Below are 22,285 nucleotides of genomic sequence, written 5' to 3' on the forward strand. Positions count from 1 at the left end.
TTTATATCATTGGATGTTAATTGTTTTGAAAATGTAATGCGTCCACTATAACAAGGTTAAACACGTGGTTACACACCAAGGCTTGTTGCAGTGGACGAGGGTGATGATGGGGAGGAAGAGGAAGACAACTAAGATGTGGAATGAGCATTTTTCCTACATTATCCGGACAAAGACGTTAGTTCAATTGCAACGATAGCCTAAAGATATATGTTATTACATTCTACATCTTATAAATCAGTTGAGAAGCTCGACAGACGCCTAATAAAATGCATGATGTCTCTAAGAAGGAGATATATCTCAACTTGTGTAATATGTCAATTTAACAATATGTCTATTCAGTTTGCTTTGAATACATTTGTGGAAAGGGGGGACACAACAAACACGTGGTGACCCACCTGCTGGACCCAAAATAATTTCCCTTCATTTGATTTATCCGAAAAGGGCCCTTCTGTCGCTAAGCAACCCCGGGACGCGCGACCACCGCACCCGCTGCTGCACTGCGGCACCGGAAAAAGCGGAATCAACGCAACAGAATATTTTTTTGGGGGACGACGACGACGACGTTACAACGACCATCCCGTATGCAATTCTGATTGAATGTCTTGTCTGTCCGTCAACTCGTCCCCGGGATGATACTGCAGAGAGAAGGCCGTTAGCTCGGTAGTAGCATTAAGCGTTAAACGTGGATGACGGCTACTGTACACCGGAACCTCCTATCATCCATCAACTCGTCCCCGGGATGATACTGCAGAGAGAGTGCCGCTAGCTCGCTAGTAGCATTAAGCGTTAAACGTGGATGACGGATACTGTACACCGGAACGTCCTATCATCCGGACCACAGAAGAATCAGGTGTCATCATTGAATCAGTAAGATGCTAGATAACCCTTCAGCCAACTAGATACTATAATACAAACGTATCGTATTTAGCTTCTAGTACAGTGATGTGCACTTTCGGTAGCTAGCTTGCTAGAATAAACTGTTGACAAAAAACATGCCATTACATTTGCGTTGGAAAGTTAGACTACAGTCAAAGGGGCCTTCCAAGGGACGACAATCCATCCTTGTTACAAGAAGATAATGTGTGTGCGCTGTTCACCGCGTATGCTATTGACAGTCAGCTTTTCAATGACAACGGTGGGACAAAGTAGGAGAAGCCTATTCCAGAATTTGGTTTAGAGATGCTGTTGGGTTGTCAAGGCTTTCTATACATGCTCTTGTTATTCTTATGTATCTATGTCAAGTAGACCGTCCCATTTACTATTGTCGATTGAAGAAACCGCAGCTTTCTGTGCGCATAAAGTCGCCTCCACCCTTGTATGATAATGTCATATCACTGAGTCTACCTTTAACAGAATAATGCTCTGATCTCTCACCCTTCAGACGTAATAATGTATGATGGTGTCATATCACTGAGTCTACCTTTAACAGAATAATGCTCTGATCTCTCACCCTTCAGACGTAATAATGTATGATGGTGTCATATCACTGAGTCTACCTTTAACAGAATAATGCTCTGATCTCTCACCCTTCAGACGTAATAATGTATGATGGTGTCATATCACTGAGTACCTTTAACAGAATAATGCTCTGATCTCTCACCCTTCAGACGTAATAATGTATGATGGTGTCATGTCACTGAGTACCTTTAACAGAATAATGCTCTGATCTCTCACCCTTCAGACGTAATAATGTATGATAATGTCATATCACTGAGTCTACCTTTAACAGAATAATGCTCTGATCTCTCACCCTTCAGACGTAATAATGTATGATGGTGTCATATCACTGAGTACCTTTAACAGAATAATGCTCTGATCTCTCACCCTTCAGACGTAATAATGTATGATGGTGTCATATCACTGAGTACCTTTAACAGAATAATGCTCTGATCTCTCACCCTTCAGACGTAATAATGTATGATGGTGTCATATCACTGAGTACCCTTAACAGAATAATGCTCTGATCTCTCACCCTTCAGACGTAATAATGTATGATAATGTCATATCGCTGAGTCAACTTTGATCTCTCACCCTTCAGATGTAATAATGTATGATAATGTCATATCACTGAGTCAACTTTGATCTCTCACCCTTACCTGCTGACAGACATGAGTCGTTACTGCACCCTGAACAACAACTTTCCCAATGAAAACAACCTCCTGGTCCTGGACATGGTGCTGAGCTCTCTCTGGAGCGTTCCACAGCCCATCGACTGGGACAACGTGGCCATGCTGGTCCCTGGCTTCACACCCAAGGAGGTAAGCTCTACATGCACTGCACATTGGGACAATAAACATAGTGATTGATTGAAGCTATAGTAGCTAACGGCTACAGTGCGAACCCGGGTCTCCCAGTCTGTAGGCAAGCTTGCTAACCACTGCTCCCACTAAGGAGAGATCGTAAAAGGCTATTAGCCTGGTCTGAGATCTGTCAGTGTTGTCTTACCAACTCCCTATGGTCACTGTTTGGCGTGACGGGTAGCCTCGAGGTAAGAGTTTTGAGCCAGTAATCTAAATTTCGAATCCTAGAGCCGACAAGGTGAACAATCTGCCGCTGTGCTCTTCAGCAAGGCACTTAACCGCAATTGCTCCAGGGGCGCTGGAAAATGGTGACCCTAGACTTGACCCCACGGTCCACGTCTGTTCCAGGGGGAGTTGGGATATGACCCCACGGTCCACGTCTGTTCCAGGAGGAGTTGGGATATGACTCCACGGTCCACGTCTGTTCCAGGGGGAGTTGGGATATGACCCCACGGTCCACGTCTGTTCCAGGAGGAGTTGGGATATGACCCCACGGTCCACGTCTGTTCCAGGGGGAGTTGGGATATGACCCCACGGTCCACGTCTGTTCCAGGAGGAGTTGGGATATGACCCCACGGTCCACGTCTGTTCCAGGGGGAGTTGGGATATGACCCCACGGTCCACGTCTGTTCCAGGGGGAGTTGGGATATGACCCCACGGTCCACGTCTGTTCCAGGAGGAGTTGGGATATGACCCCACGGTCCACGTCTGTTCCAGGGGGAGTTGGGATATGACCCCACGGTCCACGTCTGTTCCAGGAGGAGTTGGGATATGACCCCACGTCTGTTCCAGGGGAGTTGGGATATGGTCCACTGTTCCTGTTCCAGTCTGTTCCAGGGGAGTTGGGATATGACCCCACGGTCCACGTCTGTTCCAGGGGAGTTGGGATATGACCCCACGGTCCACGTCTGTTCCAGGGGAGTTGGGATATGACCCCACGGTCCACGTCTGTTCCAGGGGAGTTGGGATATGACCCCACGGTCCACGTCTGTTCCAGGGGAGTTGGGATATGACCCCACGGTCCACGTCTGTTCCAGGAGGAGTTGGGATATGACCCCACGGTCCACGTCTGTTCCAGGGGGAGTTGGGATATGACCCCACGGTCCACGTCTGTTCCAGGAGGAGTTGGGATATGACCCCACGGTCCACGTCTGTTCCAGGGGGAGTTGGGATATGACCCCACGGTCCACGTCTGTTCCAGGAGGAGTTGGGATATGACCCCACGGTCCACGTCTGTTCCAGGAGGAGTTGGGATATGACCCCACGGTCCACGTCTGTTCCAGGGGGAGTTGGGATATGACCCCACGGTCCACGTCTGTTCCAGGGGGAGTTGGGATATGACCCCACGGTCCACGTCTGTTCCAGGAGGAGTTGGGATATGACCCCACGGTCCACGTCTGTTCCAGGGGGAGTTGGGATATGACCCCACGGTCCACGTCTGTTCCAGGAGGAGTTGGGATATGACCCCACGGTCCACGTCTGTTCCAGGGGGAGTTGGGATAGGCCAGAAACACATTTCCATTGCACTTGTACACGTGTGTCACATGATACATAGAAACGCCCACCAATCTCTGTTGTCAGCTGTACTGTAACTTAGTTGAGTTTGGACTGCTGTTGAATGTTGTGCCGGGGTTACCGGGAACCCAGATGATGTGGTCTGAGGGTTGTTGTTGTTATCATGGTATAGCAGTGACATGGTTACCATGGTGATTGTCGTGCCTACCTTCAGTGTGCGCAGAGGTTCGAGGAGCTGAAGAGCACCGGAGGGTTCCATCACGTGGACGACCAATGCAACGCGCTGACGGCAGGAGGCTCCTCCCCTGTGGACTATATCAAATCCACACTATTGGACACCACGGGAGACGTGGGGGAGACGCGGACCAATCAGAGCTCCATCTCAGTGACGGGTGAGGCTGACTGGCGTTGATGTGCTAGTGCTTCTGTAGTGGTCTGGGGAACTATGTCTGTGATGATGAGCCTGCCTAATGTAGGAGCTGCTGGGGGTCAGCCTGCCTAATGTAGGAGCTGCTGGGGGTCAGCCTGCCTAACGTAGGAGCTGCTGGGGGTCAGCCTGCCTAATGTAGGAGCTGCTGGGGGTCAGCCTGCCTAATGTAGGAGCTGCTGGGGGTCAGCCTGCCTAATGTAGGAGCTGCTGGGGGTCAGCCTGCCTAATGTAGGAGCTGCTGGGGGTCAGCCTGCCTAACGTAGGAGCTGCTGGGGGTCAGCCTGCCTAATGTATTTTGTCACATGCGCAGAATACAACAGGTGTACAAAAGCTTACCTACGAACCCTTACCCAACAATGCAGAGTTAAAAAGTAAGAACATTAGAAAATAGTAACACAATAAATAACAGAAAATAAGACTAAATACAAGGAGTACCAGTACCCCTGTAGTATTATAATAATGAGACTATATACAAGGAGTACCAGTACCCCTGTAGTATTATAATAATGAGACTATATACAAGGAGTACCAGTACCCCTGTAGTATTATAATAATGAGACTATATACAAGGAGTACCAGTACCCCTGTAGTATTATAATAATGAGACTATATATATATATTAGAACAGTCTATGGGCTGGGGTATATAGGTCCTGGATGGCAGCACCACCTTCTGTAGCTCAGTTGGTAGAGCATGGCGCTTGTAACGCCAGGGTAGTGGGTTCGATCCCGGGACCACCCATACGTAGAATGTATGCACACATGACTGTAAGTCGCTTTGGATAAAAGCGTCTGCTAAATGGCATATATTATTATTATTATTATTATATTATTATAATAATGAGACTATATACAAGGAGTAGCAGTACCCCTGTATTATTATAATAATGAGACTATATACAAGGAGTACCAGTACCCCTGTAGTATTATAATAATGAGACTATATACAAGGAGTACCAGTACCCCTGTAGTATTATAATAATGAGACTATATACAAGGAGTACCAGTACCCCTGTAGTATTATAATAATGAGACTATATACAAGGAGTAGCAGTACCCCTGTATTATTATAATAATGAGACTATATACAAGGAGTACCAGTACCCCTGTAGTATTATAATAATGAGACTATATACAAGGAGTACCAGTACCCCTGTAGTATTATAATAATGAGACTATATACAAGGAGTACCAGTACCCCTGTAGTATTATAATAATGAGACTATATACAAGGAGTAGCAGTACCCCTGTAGTATTATAATAATGAGACTATATACAAGGAGTACCAGTACCCCTGTAGTATTATAATAATGAGACTATATACAAGGAGTACCAGTACCCCTGTAGTATTATAATAATGAGACTATATACAAGGAGTACCAGTACCCCTGTAGTATTATAATAATGAGACTATATACAAGGAGTACCGGTACCCCTGTAGTATTATAATAATGAGACTATATACAAGGAGTAGCAGTACCCCTGTAGTATTATAATAATGAGACTATATACAAGGAGTACCAGTACTCCTGTAGTATTATAATAATGAGACTATATACAAGGAGTACCAGTACCCCAGTAGTATTATAATAATGAGACTATATACAAGGAGTAGCAGTACCCCTGTAGTATTATAATAATGAGACTAGCCAGTGTAAAAGGGTCAATGCAAATTGTCCAGGTAACCATTTGATTACCTGTTCAGCAGTCTAATGGTTTTTGGGGTCAAAGCTGTTCAGGTACCTCAGGTGATCAGATGTTCCGGTAACGAGAGAACAGTCTATAGGCTGTGGTATATAGGTCCTGGATGGCAGGGAGTTCAGCTCCAGTGATGTACTGGGCCGTGCGCACCGCCCTCTGTAGCAGAGAGAACAGTCTATGGGCTGGGGTATATAGGTCCTGGATGGCAGCACCACCCTCTGTAGCAGAGAGAACAGTCTATGGGCTGGGGTATATAGGTCCTAGATGGCAGCACCACCCTCTGTAACAGAGAGAACAGTCTATGGGCTGGGGTATATAGGTCCTGGATGACAGCACCACCCTCTGTAACAGAGAGAACAGTCTATGGGCTGGGGTATATAGGTCCTGGATGGCAGCACCGCCCTCTGTAGCAGAGAGAACAGTCTATGGGCTGGGGTATATAGGTCCTGGATGACAGCACCACCCTCTGTAGCAGAGAGAACAGTCTATGGGCTGGGGTATATAGGTCCTGGATGACAGCACCACCCTCTGTAGCAGAGAGAACAGTCTATGGGTTGGGGTATATAGGTCCTGGATGACAGCACCGCCCTCTGTAGCAGAGAGAACAGTCTATGGGCTGGGGTATATAGGTCCTGGATGACAGCACCACCCTCTGTAGCAGAGAGAACAGTCTATGGGCTGGGGTATATAGGTCCTGGATGACAGCTCCACCCTCTGTAGCAGAGAGAACAGTCTATGGGTTGGGGTATATAGGTCCTGGATGACAGCACCACCCTCTGTAGCAGAGAGAACAGTCTATGGGCGGGGGTATATAGGTCCTGGATGACAGCACCACCCTCTGTAGCAGAGAGAACAGTCTATGGGCTGGGGTATATAGGTCCTGGATGACAGTCCTGGATGACAGCACCACCCTCTGTAGCAGAGAGAACAGTCTATGGGCTGGGGTATATAGGTCCTGGATGACAGCACCGCCCTCTGTAGCAGAGAGAACAGTCTATGGGCTGGGGTATATAGGTCCTGGATGACAGCACCACCCTCTGTAGCAGAGAGAACAGTCTATGGGCTGGGGTATATAGGTCCTGGATGGCAGCACCACCCTCTGTAGCAGAGAGAACAGTCTATGGGCTGGGGTATATAGGTCCTGGATGACAGCACCACCCTCTGTAGCAGAGAGAACAGTCTATGGGCTGGGGTATATAGGTCCTGGATGACAGCACCACCCTCTGTAGCAGAGAGAACAGTCTATGGGCTGGGGTATATAGGTCCTAGATGACAGCACCACCCTCTGTAGCAGAGAGAACAGTCTATGGGCTGGGGTATATAGGTCCTGGATGGCAGCACCACCCTCTGTAGCAGAGAGAACAGTCTATGGGCTGGGGTATATAGGTCCTGGATGGCAGCACCACCCTCTGTAGCAGAGAGAACAGTCTATGGGCTGGGGTATATAGGTCCTGGATGGCAACACCACCCTCTGTAGCAGAGAGAACAGTCTATGGGCTGGGGTATATAGGTCCTGGATGACAGCACCACCCTCTGTAGCAGAGAACAGTCTATGGGCTGGGGTATATAGGTCCTGGATGGCAGCACCACCCTCTGTAGCAGAGAGAACAGTCTATGGGCTGGGGTATATAGGTCCTGGATGACAGCACCACCCTCTGTAGCAGAGAGAACAGTCTATGGGCTGGGGTATATAGGTCCTGGATGACAGCACCACCCTCTGTAGCAGAGAGAACAGTCTATGGGCTGGGGTATATAGGTCCTGGATGACAGCACCACCCTCTGTAGCAGAGAGAACAGTCTATGGGCTGGGGTATATAGGTCCTGGATGACAGCACCACCCTCTGTAGCAGAGAGAACAGTCTATGGGCTGGGGTATATAGGTCCTGGATGACAGCACCACCCTCTGTAGCAGAGAGAACAGTCTATGGGCTGGGGTATATAGGTCCTGGATGGCAGCACCACCCTCTGTAGCAGAGAGAACAGTCTATGGGCTGGGGTATATAGGTCCTGGATGACAGCACCACCCTCTGTAGCAGAGAGAACAGTCTATGGGCTGGGGTATATAGGTCCTGGATGACAGCACCACCCTCTGTAGCAGAGAGAACAGTCTATGGGCTGGGGTATATAGGTCCTGGATGACAGCACCACCCTCTGTAGCAGAGAGAACAGTCTATGGGCTGGGGTATATAGGTCCTGGATGACAGCACCACCCTCTGTAACAGAGAGAACAGTCTATGGGCTGGGGTATATAGGTCCTGGATGGCAGCACCGCCCTCTGTAGCGTCCTTGTGATCGAGGGCGGTGCAGTTGCCATACCAAGAGGTGATGCAGCCAGTCAAGATGCTAAAGTTCTGCGTCCAATGTAGCAGGCAGTAGGACCTGAAGACTCTTCATGTCTGAATATCTAGGCTTTAGTTCAGGGTCAGGGTTAGTCCACAGTCTGGTCTGGTGCTTCCACTCTCCAGGCCTGGCGGTGAACCCTTCCAGAGGTGGCTCGGTGGAGAAGGAGAGCAGGGAGTCTGCAGAGAAGGGCGAGAAGCCCCAGGAGGGGAAAGGGTGAGTGCCTGGTCTAACTACCGTCAAACAGAAATACACTGTTAACCAGTCCAGCTCATGTCAAGGTGATCAAAGAGTTTCATAGAGCAAGATCAAGAACTTAGTTTGCTAACAAATACTCAAATGTACTCTTAATACAAAAATCAAGAGTTATTCCTCTCTGTCTCTGTGTGTGTCTGCCTGCCTGCCTGTATCTCTCTCCCCACGCAGGCCCAATATGGTGATCCACGTGTGTGACGAGGCTAAGAACCTGAAGCAGGACTTCATGTGTCCCCGTGACCTTCTGATCAACGAGATGCGTTACTTTGCTGAGTACCTCTCTGTTGACACCCAGCGCTGGGAGGAGGTGGACATCTCTGTGCACTGTGACGTGCAGATCTTCGACTGGCTCATGAACTACGTCAAGAGGCACAAAATGGCCGTCGATGGCAACCATGACAAACCCAAGCTCGGTAAAGAGTCGAATATCTGCTCTCCCATCATACGTACTGTAGCTACATACACCGATGCCTGTACAGTACCATACCATCACTTACCTGGGCGTGGCAAATGATCACCATGGAGACGACAGTGATGTGGTCACTAATAGCGGTGTGCTTGTTTGTTGGCCTGTCAGTGTGTTTGGTCAGTATGTGTTGTTTGTTGGTTGTGTGTTAACATCGGTTGGTTACGTGGTGTTTGTTGGTTGTGTGGTTACAGAGCCCAGCAATGTGATCTCAATCCTCATCTCCTCCGAGTTCTTGAAGATGGACACGTTAGTAAGTGTTGTAATGGCGGGAGCTGGGGTTGCTATGGCGGTTCCAATGTACCGTACGTTTCGGGGGCCCTGGTTTTCTGTTGTAGTTGAAAAACAAACGCAAAGTGGTTGAACTGAGGTTGGGGAAAAGGCTATTGGGAACCTTTTACAACAAAATAAAATATGTTGGAATGATTTTTGGCGAGGAATGAAACCTCTCGCTTTGCCTCTTCCTCTCTGCTACAGTAAATGAACCAGCAAGCTCTTGTTGGTCGTTGAATAAAATAGCACTCATGAACAAAACAGAAAACCAATCAGCTAATAGGCTTCTCTCTTCACTTTAGTCTGAAACAGAAAACGAAGGGCCTTTGGAACGCTTCACTTCCTGTTGCATGGTTACAGAAAACGAAGGGTCTTTGGAACGCTTCACTTCCTGTTGCATGGTTACAGAAAACGAAGGGCCTTTGGAACGCTTCACTTCCTGTTGCATGATTACAGAAAATGAAGGGCCTTTGGAACGCTTCACTTCCTGTTGCATGGTTACAGAAAATGAAGGGCCTTTGGAACGCTTCACTTCCTGTTGCATGGTTACAGAAAACGAAGGGCCTTTGGAACGCTTCACTTCCTGTTGCATGGTTACAGAAAATGAAGGGCCTTTGGAACGCTTCACTTCCTGTTGCATGGTTACAGAAAATGAAGGGCCTTTGGAACGCTTCACTTCCTGTTGCATGGTTACAGAAAATGAAGGGCCTTTGGAACGCTTCACTTCCTGTTGCATGGTTACAGAAAATGAAGGGCCTTTGGAACACTTCACTTCCTGTTGCATGGTTACCGTTACAGTTGTTTTTAGAAGTGTAACATGTTACTTTTATTGCAAGTGACACAGGACTTCCTGTAGCATTGAACAAACTCAATGACCTAATTATGTCAACCTGTCTTTCAGTTGTATACTGTACTGTCACATGTTGACCTCTCATAGGTGGAGGAGTGCATTCAGTCACATGTTGACCTCTCATAGGTGGAGGAGTGTATTCAGTCACATGTTGACCTCTCATAGGTGGAGGAGTGTATTCAGTCACATGTTGACCTCTCATAGGTGGAGGAGTGTATTCAGTCACATGTTGACCTCTCATAGGTGGAGGAGTGTATTCAGTCACATGTTGACCTCTCATAGGTGGAGGAGTGCATTCAGTCACATGTTGACCTCTCATAGGTGGAGGAGTGCATTCAGTCACATGTTGACCTCTCATAGGTGGAGGAGTGTATTCAGTCACATGTTGACCTCTCATAGGTGGAGGAGTGTATTCAGTCACATGTTGACCTCTCATAGGTGGAGGAGTGTATTCACTCACATGTTGACCTCTCATAGGTGGAGGAGTGTATTCAGTCACATGTTGACCTCCCATAGGTGGAGGAGTGTATTCAGTCACATGTTGACCTCTCATATGGAGGAGTGTATTCACTCACATGTTGACCTCTCATAGGTGGAGGAGTGTATTCAGTCACATGTTGACCTCCCATAGGTGGAGGAGTGTATTTAGTCACATGTTGACCTCTCATAGGTGGAGGAGTGTATTCAGTCACATGTTGACCTCTCATAGGTGGAGGAGTGTATTCACTCACATGTTGACCTCTCATAGGTGGAGGAGTGTATTTAGTCACATGTTGACCTCCCATAGGTGGAGGAGTGTATTTAGTCACATGTTGACCTCTCATAGGTGGAGGAGTGTATTTAGTCACATGTTGACCTCTCATAGGTGGAGGAGTGTATTCAGTCACATGTTGACCTCTCATAGGTGGAGGAGTGTATTTAGTCACATGTTGACCTCTCATATGGAGGAGTGTATTCACTCACATGTTGACCTCTCATAGGTGGAGGAGTGTATTCAGTCACATGTTGACCTCCCATAGGTGGAGGAGTGTATTCAGTCACATGTTGACCTCTCATATGGAGGAGTGTATTCAGTCACATGTTGACCTCTCATAGGTGGAGGAGTGCATTCAGTCACATGTTGACCTCTCATAGGTGGAGGAGTGTATTTAGTCACATGTTGACCTCCCATAGGTGGAGGAGTGTATTCAGTCACATGTTGACCTCTCATAGGTGGAGGAGTGTATTTAGTCACATGTTGACCTCTCATAGGTGGAGGAGTGTATTCAGTCACATGTTGACCTCCCATAGGTGGAGGAGTGTATTTAGTCACATGTTGACCTCTCATAGGTGGAGGAGTGTATTCAGTCACATGTTGACCTCTCATAGGTGGAGGAGTGTATTCAGTCACATGTTGACCTCTCATAGGTGGAGGAGTGCATTCAGTCACATGTTGACCTCTCATAGGTGGAGGAGTGTATTCAGTCACATGTTGACCTCTCATAGGTGGAGGAGTGTATTCAGTCACATGTTGACCTCTCATAGGTGGAGGAGTGTATTCAGTCACATGTTGACCTCTCATAGGTGGAGGAGTGCATTCAGTCACATGTTGACCTCTCATAGGTGGAGGAGTGTATTCAGTCACATGTTGACCTCTCATAGGTGGAGGAGTGTATTCAGTCACATGTTGACCTCTCATAGGTGGAGGAGTGCATTCAGTCACATGTTGACCTCTCATAGGTGGAGGAGTGCATTCAGTCACATGTTGACCTCTCATAGGTGGAGGAGTGTATTCAGTCACATGTTGACCTCTCATAGGTGGAGGAGTGTATTCAGTCACATGTTGACCTCTCATAGGTGGAGGAGTGTATTCAGTCACATGTTGACCTCTCATAGGTGGAGGAGTGTATTCAGTCACATGTTGACCTCTCATAGGTGGAGGAGTGCATTCAGTCACATGTTGACCTCTCATAGGTGGAGGAGTGCATTCAGTCACATGTTGACCTCCCATAGGTGGAGGAGTGTATTTAGTCACATGTTGACCTCTCATAGGTGGAGGAGTGTATTCAGTCAGATGTTGACCTCTCATAGGTGGAGGAGTGTATTTAGTCACATGTTGACCCTCATAGGTGGAGGAGTGCATTCAGTCACATGTTGACCTCTCATAGGTGGAGGAGTGTATTCAGTCACATGTTGACCTCTCATAGGTGGAGGAGTGTATTCAGTCACATGTTGACCTCTCATAGGTGGAGGAGTGTATTCAGTCACATGTTGACCTCTCATAGGTGGAGGAGTGTATTCAGTCACATGTTGACCTCTCATAGGTGGAGTAGTGTACTCAGTCACATGTTGACCTCTCATAGGTGGAGGAGTGTATTCAGTCACATGTTGACCTCTCATAGGTGGAGGAGTGCATTCAGTCACATGTTGACCTCATAGGTGGAGGAGTGCATTCAGTCACATGTTGACCTCTCATAGGTGGAGTGCATTCAGTCACATGTTGACCTCTCATAGGTGGAGGAGTGCATCCAGTCACATGTTGACCTCTCATAGGTGGAGGAGTGTATTCAGTCACATGTTGACCTCTCATAGGTGGAGGAGTGCATTCAGTCACATGTTGACCTCTCATAGGTGGAGGAGTGTATTCAGTCACATGTTGACCTCTCATAGGTGGAGGAGTGCATTCAGTCACATGTTGACCTCTCATAGGTGGAGGAGTGCATTCAGTCACATGTTGACCTCTCATAGGTGGAGGAGTGCATTCAGTCACATGTTGACCTCTCATAGGTGGAGGAGTGCATTCAGTCACATGTTGACCTCTCATAGGTGGAGGAGTGTATTCAGTCACATGTTGACCTCTCATAGGTGGAGGAGTGCATTCAGTCACATGTTGACCTCTCATAGGTGGAGGAGTGTATTCAGTCACATGTTGACCTCTCATAGGTGGAGGAGTGTATTCAGTCACATGTTGACCTCTCATAGGTGGAGGAGTGTATTCAGTCACATGTTGACCTCTCATAGGTGGAGGAGTGTATTCAGTCACATGTTGACCTCTCATAGGTGGAGGAGTGTATTCAGTCACATGTTGACCTCTCATAGGTGGAGGAGTGTATTCAGTCACATGTTGACCTCTCATAGGTGGAGGAGTGCATTCAGTCACATGTTGACCTCTCATAGGTGGAGGAGTGCATTCAGTCACATGTTGACCTCTCATAGGTGGAGGAGTGCATTCAGTCACATGTTGACCTCTCATAGGTGGAGGAGTGCATTCAGTCACATGTTGACCTCTCATAGGTGGAGGAGTGTATTTAGTCACATGCTGACCTCTCATAGGTGGAGGAGTGCATTCAGTCACATGTTGACCTCTCATAGGTGGAGGAGTGTATTCAGTCACATGTTGACCTCTCATAGGTGGAGGAGTGCATTCAGTCACATGTTGACCTCTCATAGGTGGAGGAGTGCATTCAGTCACATGTTGACCTCTCATAGGTGGAGGAGTGCATCCAGTACTGTCACAAGCACATGAGTGCCATCGTGGCCACACCCTGCAACATGAACTGCATCAACAGTAACCTGGCAGCGGACATGTCTGACCTCTTCAGCCACAACGAGGCAGACGACATCACGGACAGAAAAGACAAGTTCAAAAGGTAGACCTAGTGATGTTGTCCTGGGAGACGGATCATTCTGCTTCAGCCAACACCTTTCTTTTCTCCTTTTCCTCAGTAAATTATTCCAGAAGAAAATTGAGTGTCTCTTCGATCCTGACTATAAGAACCGGGACTCCCCAGGCAACGCATCAACTCTGTACAGGTGTGTGGCAGCTCTGGGATGCGCGTCCGGCTGTCTGTCATTGGTCTTATTCATTTGGACACCCAACAGAAAATCTTTTGCATCACAAAACGAAATATGAGCGTTTCTTACTGGCCAAGTGTAGGTCCAGATCCTTACCTGTTTAGTCTGTTTGGTTCCCAATGAATGCGACCTCATGTTAACCTCGCCTGACCACCGAACTGCAACTTGTCTTTCCCAGGTGTGGTCTGTGCCTGAAACTGCTGACCAAGGACACAGAGCGGAAGATCTCCTGCATCCCAGGGAAGATCAACATCAACCCTCGAGGAGACATCACCTACACTCACAGCAGGTCCTGTACCACCCAGTTTACACCTTGGCTGTGGGTTCGATTCCCTCTGTGGCCACCCATAGGTAAAATGTAAGCGTGTAGGACTGTAAAGGGTCTATCAGAGTACCACATTTGGACACCATATTGACACAGCAGTGTTCTAGAATGTTGGACCGTTGTCTTTCATACTTTTTGAGTTCTCAGCGCACCTCAAGCAATTTCTCCAACTGTCAACACATTCCAAACATTCCATTGAATAGAGGACGTGTACCGGAAAGTTGTTGGTTGGGATTTTTGGGGAGGTGCACGTTCGGGAGGTGCGTGGTCCCGCGGATGATGGTCTCCTAGCTGCGTAGCCATGTCCCAATGGGACCAACACCTCTCAGCGTCTGTGGACTGTGATTTACGGTTGTCGCTTTGGATAAAAACTGATGCTGTATTTATTTTTAACCTTTATTTTACTAGGCAAGTCAGTTAAGAACAAATTCTTATTTTCAATGACGGCCGAGGAACAGTGGGTTAACTGCCTGTTCAGGGGCAGAACGACAGATTTGTACCTTGTCAGCTCAGGGGTTTGAACTTGCAGCCTTCCGGTTACTAGTCCAACGCTCTAACCACTAGGCTACCCTGCCGTCCCTACACTCTAACCACTAGGCCACCCTGCCGTCCCTACACTCTAACCACTAGGCCACCTTGCCGTCACTACACTCTAACCGCTAGGCCACCCTGCCGTCCCTACACTCTAACCGCTAGGCCACCCTGCCGTCCCTACACTCTAACCGCTAGGCCACCCTGCCGTCCCTACACTCTAACCGCTAGGCCACCCTGCCGTCCCTACACTCTAAGCACTAGGCTACCCTGCCGTCCCTACACTCTAACCGCTAGGCCACCCTGCCGTCCCTACACTCTAAGCACTAGGCCACCCTGCCGTCCCCACACTCTAACCGCTAGGCCACCCTGCCGTCCCCACACTCTAACCACTAGCCACCCTGCCGCCCCTACACTCTAACCACTAGGCTACCCTGCCGTCCCCACACTCTAACCGCTAGGCCACCCTGCCGTCCCCACACTCTAACCACTAGGCTACCCTGCCGTCCCCACAGCACTCTAACCACTAGGCCACCCTGCCGTCCCCACACTCTAACCGCTAGGCCACCCTGCCGTCCCTACACTCTAACCACTAGGCCACCCTGCCGTCCCTACACTCTAACCACTAGGCCACCCTGCCGTCCCCACACTCTAACCACTAGGCCACCCTGCCGTCCCCACACTCTAACCACTAGGCCACCCTGCCGTCCCTACACTCTAACCGCAGGCCACCCTGCCGTCCCTACACTCTAACCACTAGGCCACCCTGCCGTCCCTACACTCTAACCGCTAGGCCACCCTGCCGTCCCCACACTCTAACCACTAGGCCACCCTGCCGTCCCTACACTCTAACCACTAGGCCACCCTGCCGTCCCTACACTCTAAGCACTAGGCCACCCTGCCGTCCCCACACTCTAACCACTAGGCCACCCTGCCGTCCCCACACTCTAACCACTAGGCCACCCTGCCGTCCCTACACTCTAACCTCTAGGCCACCCTGCCGTCCCCACACTCTAACCGCTAGGCCACCCTGCCGTCCCCACACTCTAACCACTAGGCCACCCTGCCGTCCCTACACTCTAACCACTAGGCCACCCTGCCGTCCCTACACTCTAACCACTAGGCCACCCTGCCGTCCCTACACTCTAACCACTAGGCCACCCTGCCGTCCCTACACTCTAACCACTAGGCCACCCTGGTCCCTACACTCTAACCACTAGGCCACCCTGCCGTCCCTACACTCTAACCACTAGGCCACCCTGCCGTCCCCACACTCTAACCACTAGGCCACCCTGCCGTCCCTACACTCTAACCACTACACAGGGTTAGCAGATGTTATTGGTCACATTCACATGATTAGCAGATGTTATTGCGGGTGCAGCGAAATGCTTGTGCTTCTAGTTCCGACTGTGCAGTAATATCTAACAAGTAATCTAACAATTCCACAACAACTACCTAATACACACACATCTAACAAGTAATCTAACAATTCCCCACCAACTACCTAATACACACATCTATGACAGAGCGTCATAGAATAGATATGTATATACTGTATTTTATACTATGAGATGAGTAATGCAAGATATGTAAACATTACAAAAGTGGCATTATTCAAGTGACTAGTGATCTATTTATTAAAGTGGCCAATGATTTAAAGTCTGTATGTAGGTAGCAGCCTCTCTGAGTTAGTGATGGCTGTTTAACAGTCTGATGGCCTTGAGATAGAAGCTGTTTTTCAGTCTCTCGGTCCCAGCTTTGATGCACCTGTACTGACCTCGCCTTCTGGATGATAGCGGGGTGAACAGGCAGTGGCTCGGGTGGTTGTTGTCTTTGATTATCTTTTTGGCCTTCCTGTAACATCGGGTGCTGTAGGTGTCCTGGAGGGCAGGTAGTTTTCCCCCGGTGATGCGTTGTGCAGACCTCACTACCCTCTGGAGAGCCCTGTGGTTGTGGGCGGTGCAGTTGCCGTACCAGGCGGTGATACAGCCCGACAGGATGCTCTCAAGGGTTTTAGGTGACAAGCCTAATTTCTTCAGCCTCACTGCACTGTCTGTGTGGGTGGACCATTTTAAGTTTGTCCGTGATGTGTACCCCGAGGAACTTGAACCGTTCCACCTCCTCCACTGCTGTCCCGTCCATGTGGATTAGGGGGGTGTTCCCTCTGCTGTTACACCCCCTGGACAGGACACTAGTCTATCACCTCAGTACACCCCCTGGACAGGACACTAGTCTATCACCTCAGTACACCCCCTGGACAGGACACTAGTCTATCACCTCAGTACACCCCCTGGACAGGACACTAGTCTATCACCTCAGTACACCCCCTGGACAGGACACTAGTCTATCACCTCAGTACACCCCCTGGACAGGACACTAGTCTATCACCTCAGTACACCCCCTGGACAGGACACTAGTCTATCACCTCAGTACACCCCCTGGACAGGACACTAGTCTATCACCTCAGTACACCCCCTGGACAGGACACTAGTCTATCACCTCAGTACACCCCCTGGACAGGACACTAGTCTATCACCTCAGTACACCCCCTGGACAGGACACTAGTCTATCACCTCAGTACACCCCCTGGACAGGACACTAGTCTATCACCTCAGTACACCCCCTGGACAGGACACTAGTCTATCACCCAGTACACCCCCTGGACAGGACACTAGTCTATCATAGGGCCTTACCCCCAATTTATCTCCTTAATGCAGCACTCGTCTCGTCTATCTCCTTAATGCAGCACTAGTCTAGTCTATCTCCTTAATGCAGCACTAGTCTAGTCTATCTCCTTAATGCAGCACTAGTCTAGTCTATCTCCTTAATGCAGCACTAGTCTAGTATATCTCCTTAATGCAGCACTAGTCTAGTCTATCTCCTTAATGCAGCACTAGTCTAGTCTATCTCCTTAATGCAGCACTAGTCTAGTCTATCTCCTTAATGCAGCACTAGTCTAGTCTATCTCCTTAATGCAGCACTAGTCTAGTATATCTCCTTAATGCAGCACTAGTCTAGTCTATCTCCTTAATGCAGCACTAGTCTAGTATATCTCCTTAATGCAGCACTAGTCTAGTCTATCTCCTTAATGCAGCACTAGTCTAGTCTATCTCCTTAATGCAGCACTAGTCTAGTCTATCTCCTTAATGCAGCACTAGTCTAGTCTATCTCCTTAATGCAGCACTAGTCTAGTCTATCTCCTTAATGCAGCACTAGTCTAGTCTATCTCCTTAATGCAGCACTAGTCTAGTCTATCTCCTTAATGCAGAGTGATGAGCAGACGAGCAGAACTCCTGACCTTCAGGTCTCAGGGTGGACACTGAGTTGGTTCCAAGGACCAGGCTGGACAACATTGTTTTGTGGTTCCAGAAACATGTACAGAATAAAGGAGAGTCATTTCTATCACTACCTCTGGTCTGTAGGCAGGAGAGATGGGAGGTCCATGATCTATCACTACCTCTGGTCTGTAGGCAGGAGAGATGGGAGGTCCATGATCTATCACTACCTCTGGTCTGTAGGCAGAAGAGATGGGAGGTCCATGATCTATCACTACCTCTGGTCTGTAGGCAGGAGAGATGGGAGGTCCATGATCTATCACTACCTCTGGTCTGTAGGCAGGAGAGATGGGAGGTCCATGATCTATCACTACCTCTGGTCTGTAGGCAGGAGAGATGGGAGGTCCATGATCTATCACTACCTCTGGTCTGTAGGCAGGAGAGATGGGAGGTCTATGATCTATCACTACCTCTGGTCTGTAGGCAGGAGAGATGGGAGGTCTATGATCTATCACTACCTCTGGTCTGTAGGCAGGAGAGATGGGAGGTCCATGATCTATCACTACCTCTGGTCTGTAGGCAGGAGAGATGGGAGGTCTATGATCTATCACTACCTCTGGTCTGTAGGCAGGAGAGATGGGAGGTCTATGATCTATCACTACCTCTGGTCTGTAGGCAGGAGAGATGGGAGGTCTATGATCTATCACTACCTCTGGTCTGTAGGCAGGAGAGATGGGAGGTCTATGATCTATCACTACCTCTGGTCTGTAGGCAGAAGAGATGGGAGGTCTATGATCTATCACTACCTCTGGTCTGTAGGCAGAAGAGATGGGAGGTCCATGATTACATGACAGGACTGTATGAGGAGCTGAAGTCCTGGGTGCTGGTCTACTGGAGGATCTGGGGAACCATCAACCACCTCACCTGCTCCCACTGCCAACAGGTAGGGGGGGCTGTTTGCGTGTATGCATGCATACTCCAGGCATTGTGTAATGCATCCAGAACAAGACTGTGTGTGTGTGCGTCTCCAGGTGTTTGTGTGTGCGGAGCTGTCCCACTGTCGGTATCACCCAGAGGTTGTGTTGTACCCAGGCATGGGGACAGAGCAGGGCTGGCACGGGACGGGCATCTACCCCTGCTGCAACCAGAGGACGCTACGCTTTGACCCCACCGGCATTCCCAAGGTAGGACCACACTCACACACTGACACACTGAATCTTGTCAAAACGGTGTGTCTCTGTCTGTCTCAGGGCTGTAAGATGCGGGACCACATAGTGAACGCAACCAGACAGTGGAGACTGTACTGGGGACCACCAGGTAAACTCAGCCCAGACCAGACTGCTCAACGACCTGCTACTACACAGAGAGACAGTGTGTGTACCCAACACACCCCTACCAGAGACAGGGTAAGAGACAGTGTGTGTACCCAACACACCCCTACCAGAGACAGGGTAAGAGACAGTGTGTGTACCCAACACACCCCTACCAGAGACAGGGTAAGAGACAGTGTGTGTACCCAACACACCCCTACCAGAGACAGGGTAAGAGACAGTGTGTGTACCCAACACACCCCTACCAGAGACAGGGTAAGAGACAGTGTGTGTACCCAACACACCCCTACCAGAGACAGGGTAAGAGACAGTGTGTGTACCCAACACACCCCTACCAGAGACAGGGTAAGAGACAGTGTGTGTACCCAACACACCCCCTACCAGAGACAGGGTAAGAGACAGTGTGTGTACCCAACACAGACCCCTACCAGAGACAGGGTAAGAGACAGTGTGTGTACCCAACACACCCCTACCAGAGACAGGGTAAGAGACAGTGTGTGTACCCAACACACCCCTACCAGAGACAGGGTAAGAGACAGTGTGTGTACCCAACACACCCCTACCAGAGACAGGGTAAAGAGACAGTGTGTGTACCCAACACACCCTACCAGAGACAGGGTAAGAGACAGTGTGTGTACCCAACACACCCCTACCAGAGACAGGGTAAGAGACAGTGTATGTACCTAACACACCCCTACCAGAGACAGGGTAAGAGACAGTGTGTGTACCCAACACACCCCTACCAGAGACAGGGTAAGAGACAGTATGTGTACCCAACACACCCCTACTAGAGACAGGGTAAGAAACTGTGTGTGTAGTTTTGTATCTTATGGTAGGTTTTGCGTTTTAGTGATACTCCCCTGTTCTCTCTCTGTGTATCTGTGTGCCAGGCCTGTAGACTCCCCTCCAGTGGTTCAGAGAGGGGGAGCGGGTACTGGACTGTGACATCCTGGTAGAGCCGGGCTTCTGGGACTTCAGAGATAGAGGGCACCACCGTGAGTTTACAACTATTTATTTATTTATTTATCCAGGCAAATCAACTATGAGATCAAATTCATGCTCACAACTAGAATATGATATGTTTTAAGAAACTTTTGTGTGTTTGCTCAAACGTGTTATTTACAATGACAACCAGACCTCATTGATATACCCATTTGGCTAACACATCTGTCTACTAGCTTACTACAGTACATCTGATTTTAAACCTAACCACACTGCTAACCCTAATGCATATAATCAAACAAACTTTAAATGAAGACAAAAAAAAAATACATTTTCGTTTTAAAGAATTTTTACAATATAGCCAATTTTGACTTTACAGCTGGACCATTTTCAGAAATCACTCAGTTCTGCCTCCAGGGCAAGATTGATGACAGTAAACGTCGACCTGCGCTTGATTTGTGGAGTCATAGATATGCCTATAGTCTAACTCAACCTATATCAAATAGACTATAGTCTAACTCAACCTATATCAAATAGACTATAGTCTAACTCAACCTATATCAAATAGACTATAGTCTAACTCAACCTATATCAAATAGACTATAGTCTAACTCAACCTATATCAAATAGACTATAGTCTAACTCAACCTATATCAAATAGACTATAGTCTAACTCAACCTATATCAAATAGACTATAGTCTAACTCAACCTATATCAAATAGACTATAGTCTAACTCAACCTATATCAAATAGACTATAGTCTAACTCAATCTATATCTAACTCAACTCCTATATCAAATAGACTATAGTCTAACTCAACCTATATCAAATAGACTATAGTCTAACTCAACCTATATCAAATAGACTATAGTCTAACTCAACCTATTGCTTTGCAGTTTTCCCTGTTGAAAAACTGGAGCCGCCAACTGGTAAGATCAACGTTTATTGTTTCCAAATGTAATTGTGCTGCAGTGTCCGTGTCTGTTTACTTGTGTTTGTGTGTATATGACGTAACATATCACAGTACTGACATAGTATACCTTTGTACCACCAGAAGCCTGAGGGCCAGTCTGTTTGTGCTGTCATTGCCAACTCCTCATGTTTAGTTAATGATCAATGGTGTTAGTCTAGACACCAAACAGATCTGGGACCAGGCTATCTAAACCCTGATATGCCCTCCTTTGCCCTGTGTCAGAGGCAGCAGACGCTGCTGTCTGAGGATGAGGAGTATACCACGGGGTCAGAGGTCACTGAGGATGAGGTGGGGGATGAAGAGGAGGCCAGCAAGAAACAAGGTAGAGTAATTAGGCTCTCTATTTGGTTTATACTCTAATTGGAAAAACTGTATGGCTGAGAGGGATGAGGCAAAGGAAATAGCAAATACGTCTGACAACACAGCAGATTGGTAAACATAGAAATCACATAACTAAACAAAAAGAAGAAACTATACCATGAAAAAACCTCAAGTGCATTTAATGAAATTCTAGGCAAAAAAAAGTTAACTCATCTGTCATTGAGGCAGATGACTTGTTCATAACAAAACCTTTTAATATTACCAAACACTTTAATCACTTTGTTGTTGACGAGATTTAGCAAACTTAGGTATGACTTGCAAATAACAAATGCTGAGCCTTCATATTCATGCTAGTGGTTAGAGTGTAGGGACGGTAGGTTAGCCTAGTGGTTAGATTGTAGGGACGGCAGGTTAGCCTAGTGGTTAGAGTGTAGGGACGGCAGGTTAGCCTAGTGGTTAGAGTGTAGGGACGGCAGGTTAGCCTAGTGGTTAGAGTGTAGGGGCGGCAGGTTAGCCTAGTGGTTAGAGTGTAGGGGCGGCAGGTTAGCCTAGTGGTTAGAGTGTAGGGACGGCAGGTTAGCCTAGTGGTTAGAGTGTAGGGACGGCAGGTTAGCCTAGTGGTT

The 22,285-nt window shown here is 48.2% G+C and overlaps 1 protein-coding gene and 2 long non-coding RNA genes across 9 annotated transcripts; all 3 read left to right on the forward strand.

Moving 5' to 3' along the window:
- Positions 1-443: 443 nt before the first annotated feature.
- On the forward strand, positions 444-20,323 carry LOC118379738 (SANT and BTB domain regulator of class switch recombination). The gene is made up of 12 exons (XM_052512078.1): positions 444-867; positions 2,107-2,258; positions 4,030-4,207; positions 8,411-8,501; positions 8,712-8,953; positions 9,201-9,259; positions 13,598-13,758; positions 13,835-13,921; positions 14,142-14,252; positions 18,866-19,037; positions 19,126-19,411; positions 20,316-20,323. Exons 2-12 carry the CDS (start codon positions 2,109-2,111, stop codon positions 20,321-20,323), a joined length of 1,545 nt encoding a protein of 514 aa, XP_052368038.1. The 5' UTR covers positions 444-867; positions 2,107-2,108.
- LOC127926626 (uncharacterized) lies at positions 5,129-8,401 on the forward strand. Of its 7 annotated transcripts, none has more exons than XR_008124575.1 (5): positions 5,129-6,450; positions 6,699-6,822; positions 6,960-7,207; positions 7,270-7,393; positions 7,640-8,401. It is a non-coding gene; the product is annotated as an uncharacterized LOC127926626 (long non-coding RNA). The 7 variants fall into 7 exon arrangements; XR_008124578.1 differs by having other exon boundaries at positions 7,702-8,401; XR_008124572.1 differs by lacking the exon at positions 7,270-7,393 and having other exon boundaries at positions 7,516-8,401.
- A 924-nt stretch (positions 20,324-21,247) lies between the features above and the next one.
- On the forward strand, positions 21,248-22,282 carry LOC127926627 (uncharacterized). Its single transcript, XR_008124579.1, has 3 exons — positions 21,248-21,297; positions 21,564-22,138; positions 22,172-22,282. It is a non-coding gene; the product is annotated as an uncharacterized LOC127926627 (long non-coding RNA).
- Positions 22,283-22,285: the final 3 nt, after the last annotated feature.

This window comes from Oncorhynchus keta, unplaced genomic scaffold (assembly GCF_023373465.1).
Source record: "Oncorhynchus keta strain PuntledgeMale-10-30-2019 unplaced genomic scaffold, Oket_V2 Un_contig_7985_pilon_pilon, whole genome shotgun sequence".
NCBI classification, from domain to species: domain Eukaryota; kingdom Metazoa; phylum Chordata; class Actinopteri; order Salmoniformes; family Salmonidae; genus Oncorhynchus; species Oncorhynchus keta.

Coding starts and splice junctions, on each gene's coding strand:
- LOC118379738 (XM_052512078.1), top strand. CDS start 2,109: ATGAGTCGTTACTGCACCCTGAACAACAACTTTCCCAATGAAAACAAC. Junction 2,259..4,029: donor CTGGCTTCACACCCAAGGAG/GTAAGCTCTACA, acceptor GCCTACCTTCAG/TGTGCGCAGAGGTTCGAGGA. Junction 14,253..18,865: donor ATCACCTACACTCACAGCAG/GTCCTGTACCAC, acceptor TCTGGTCTGTAG/GCAGAAGAGATGGGAGGTCT.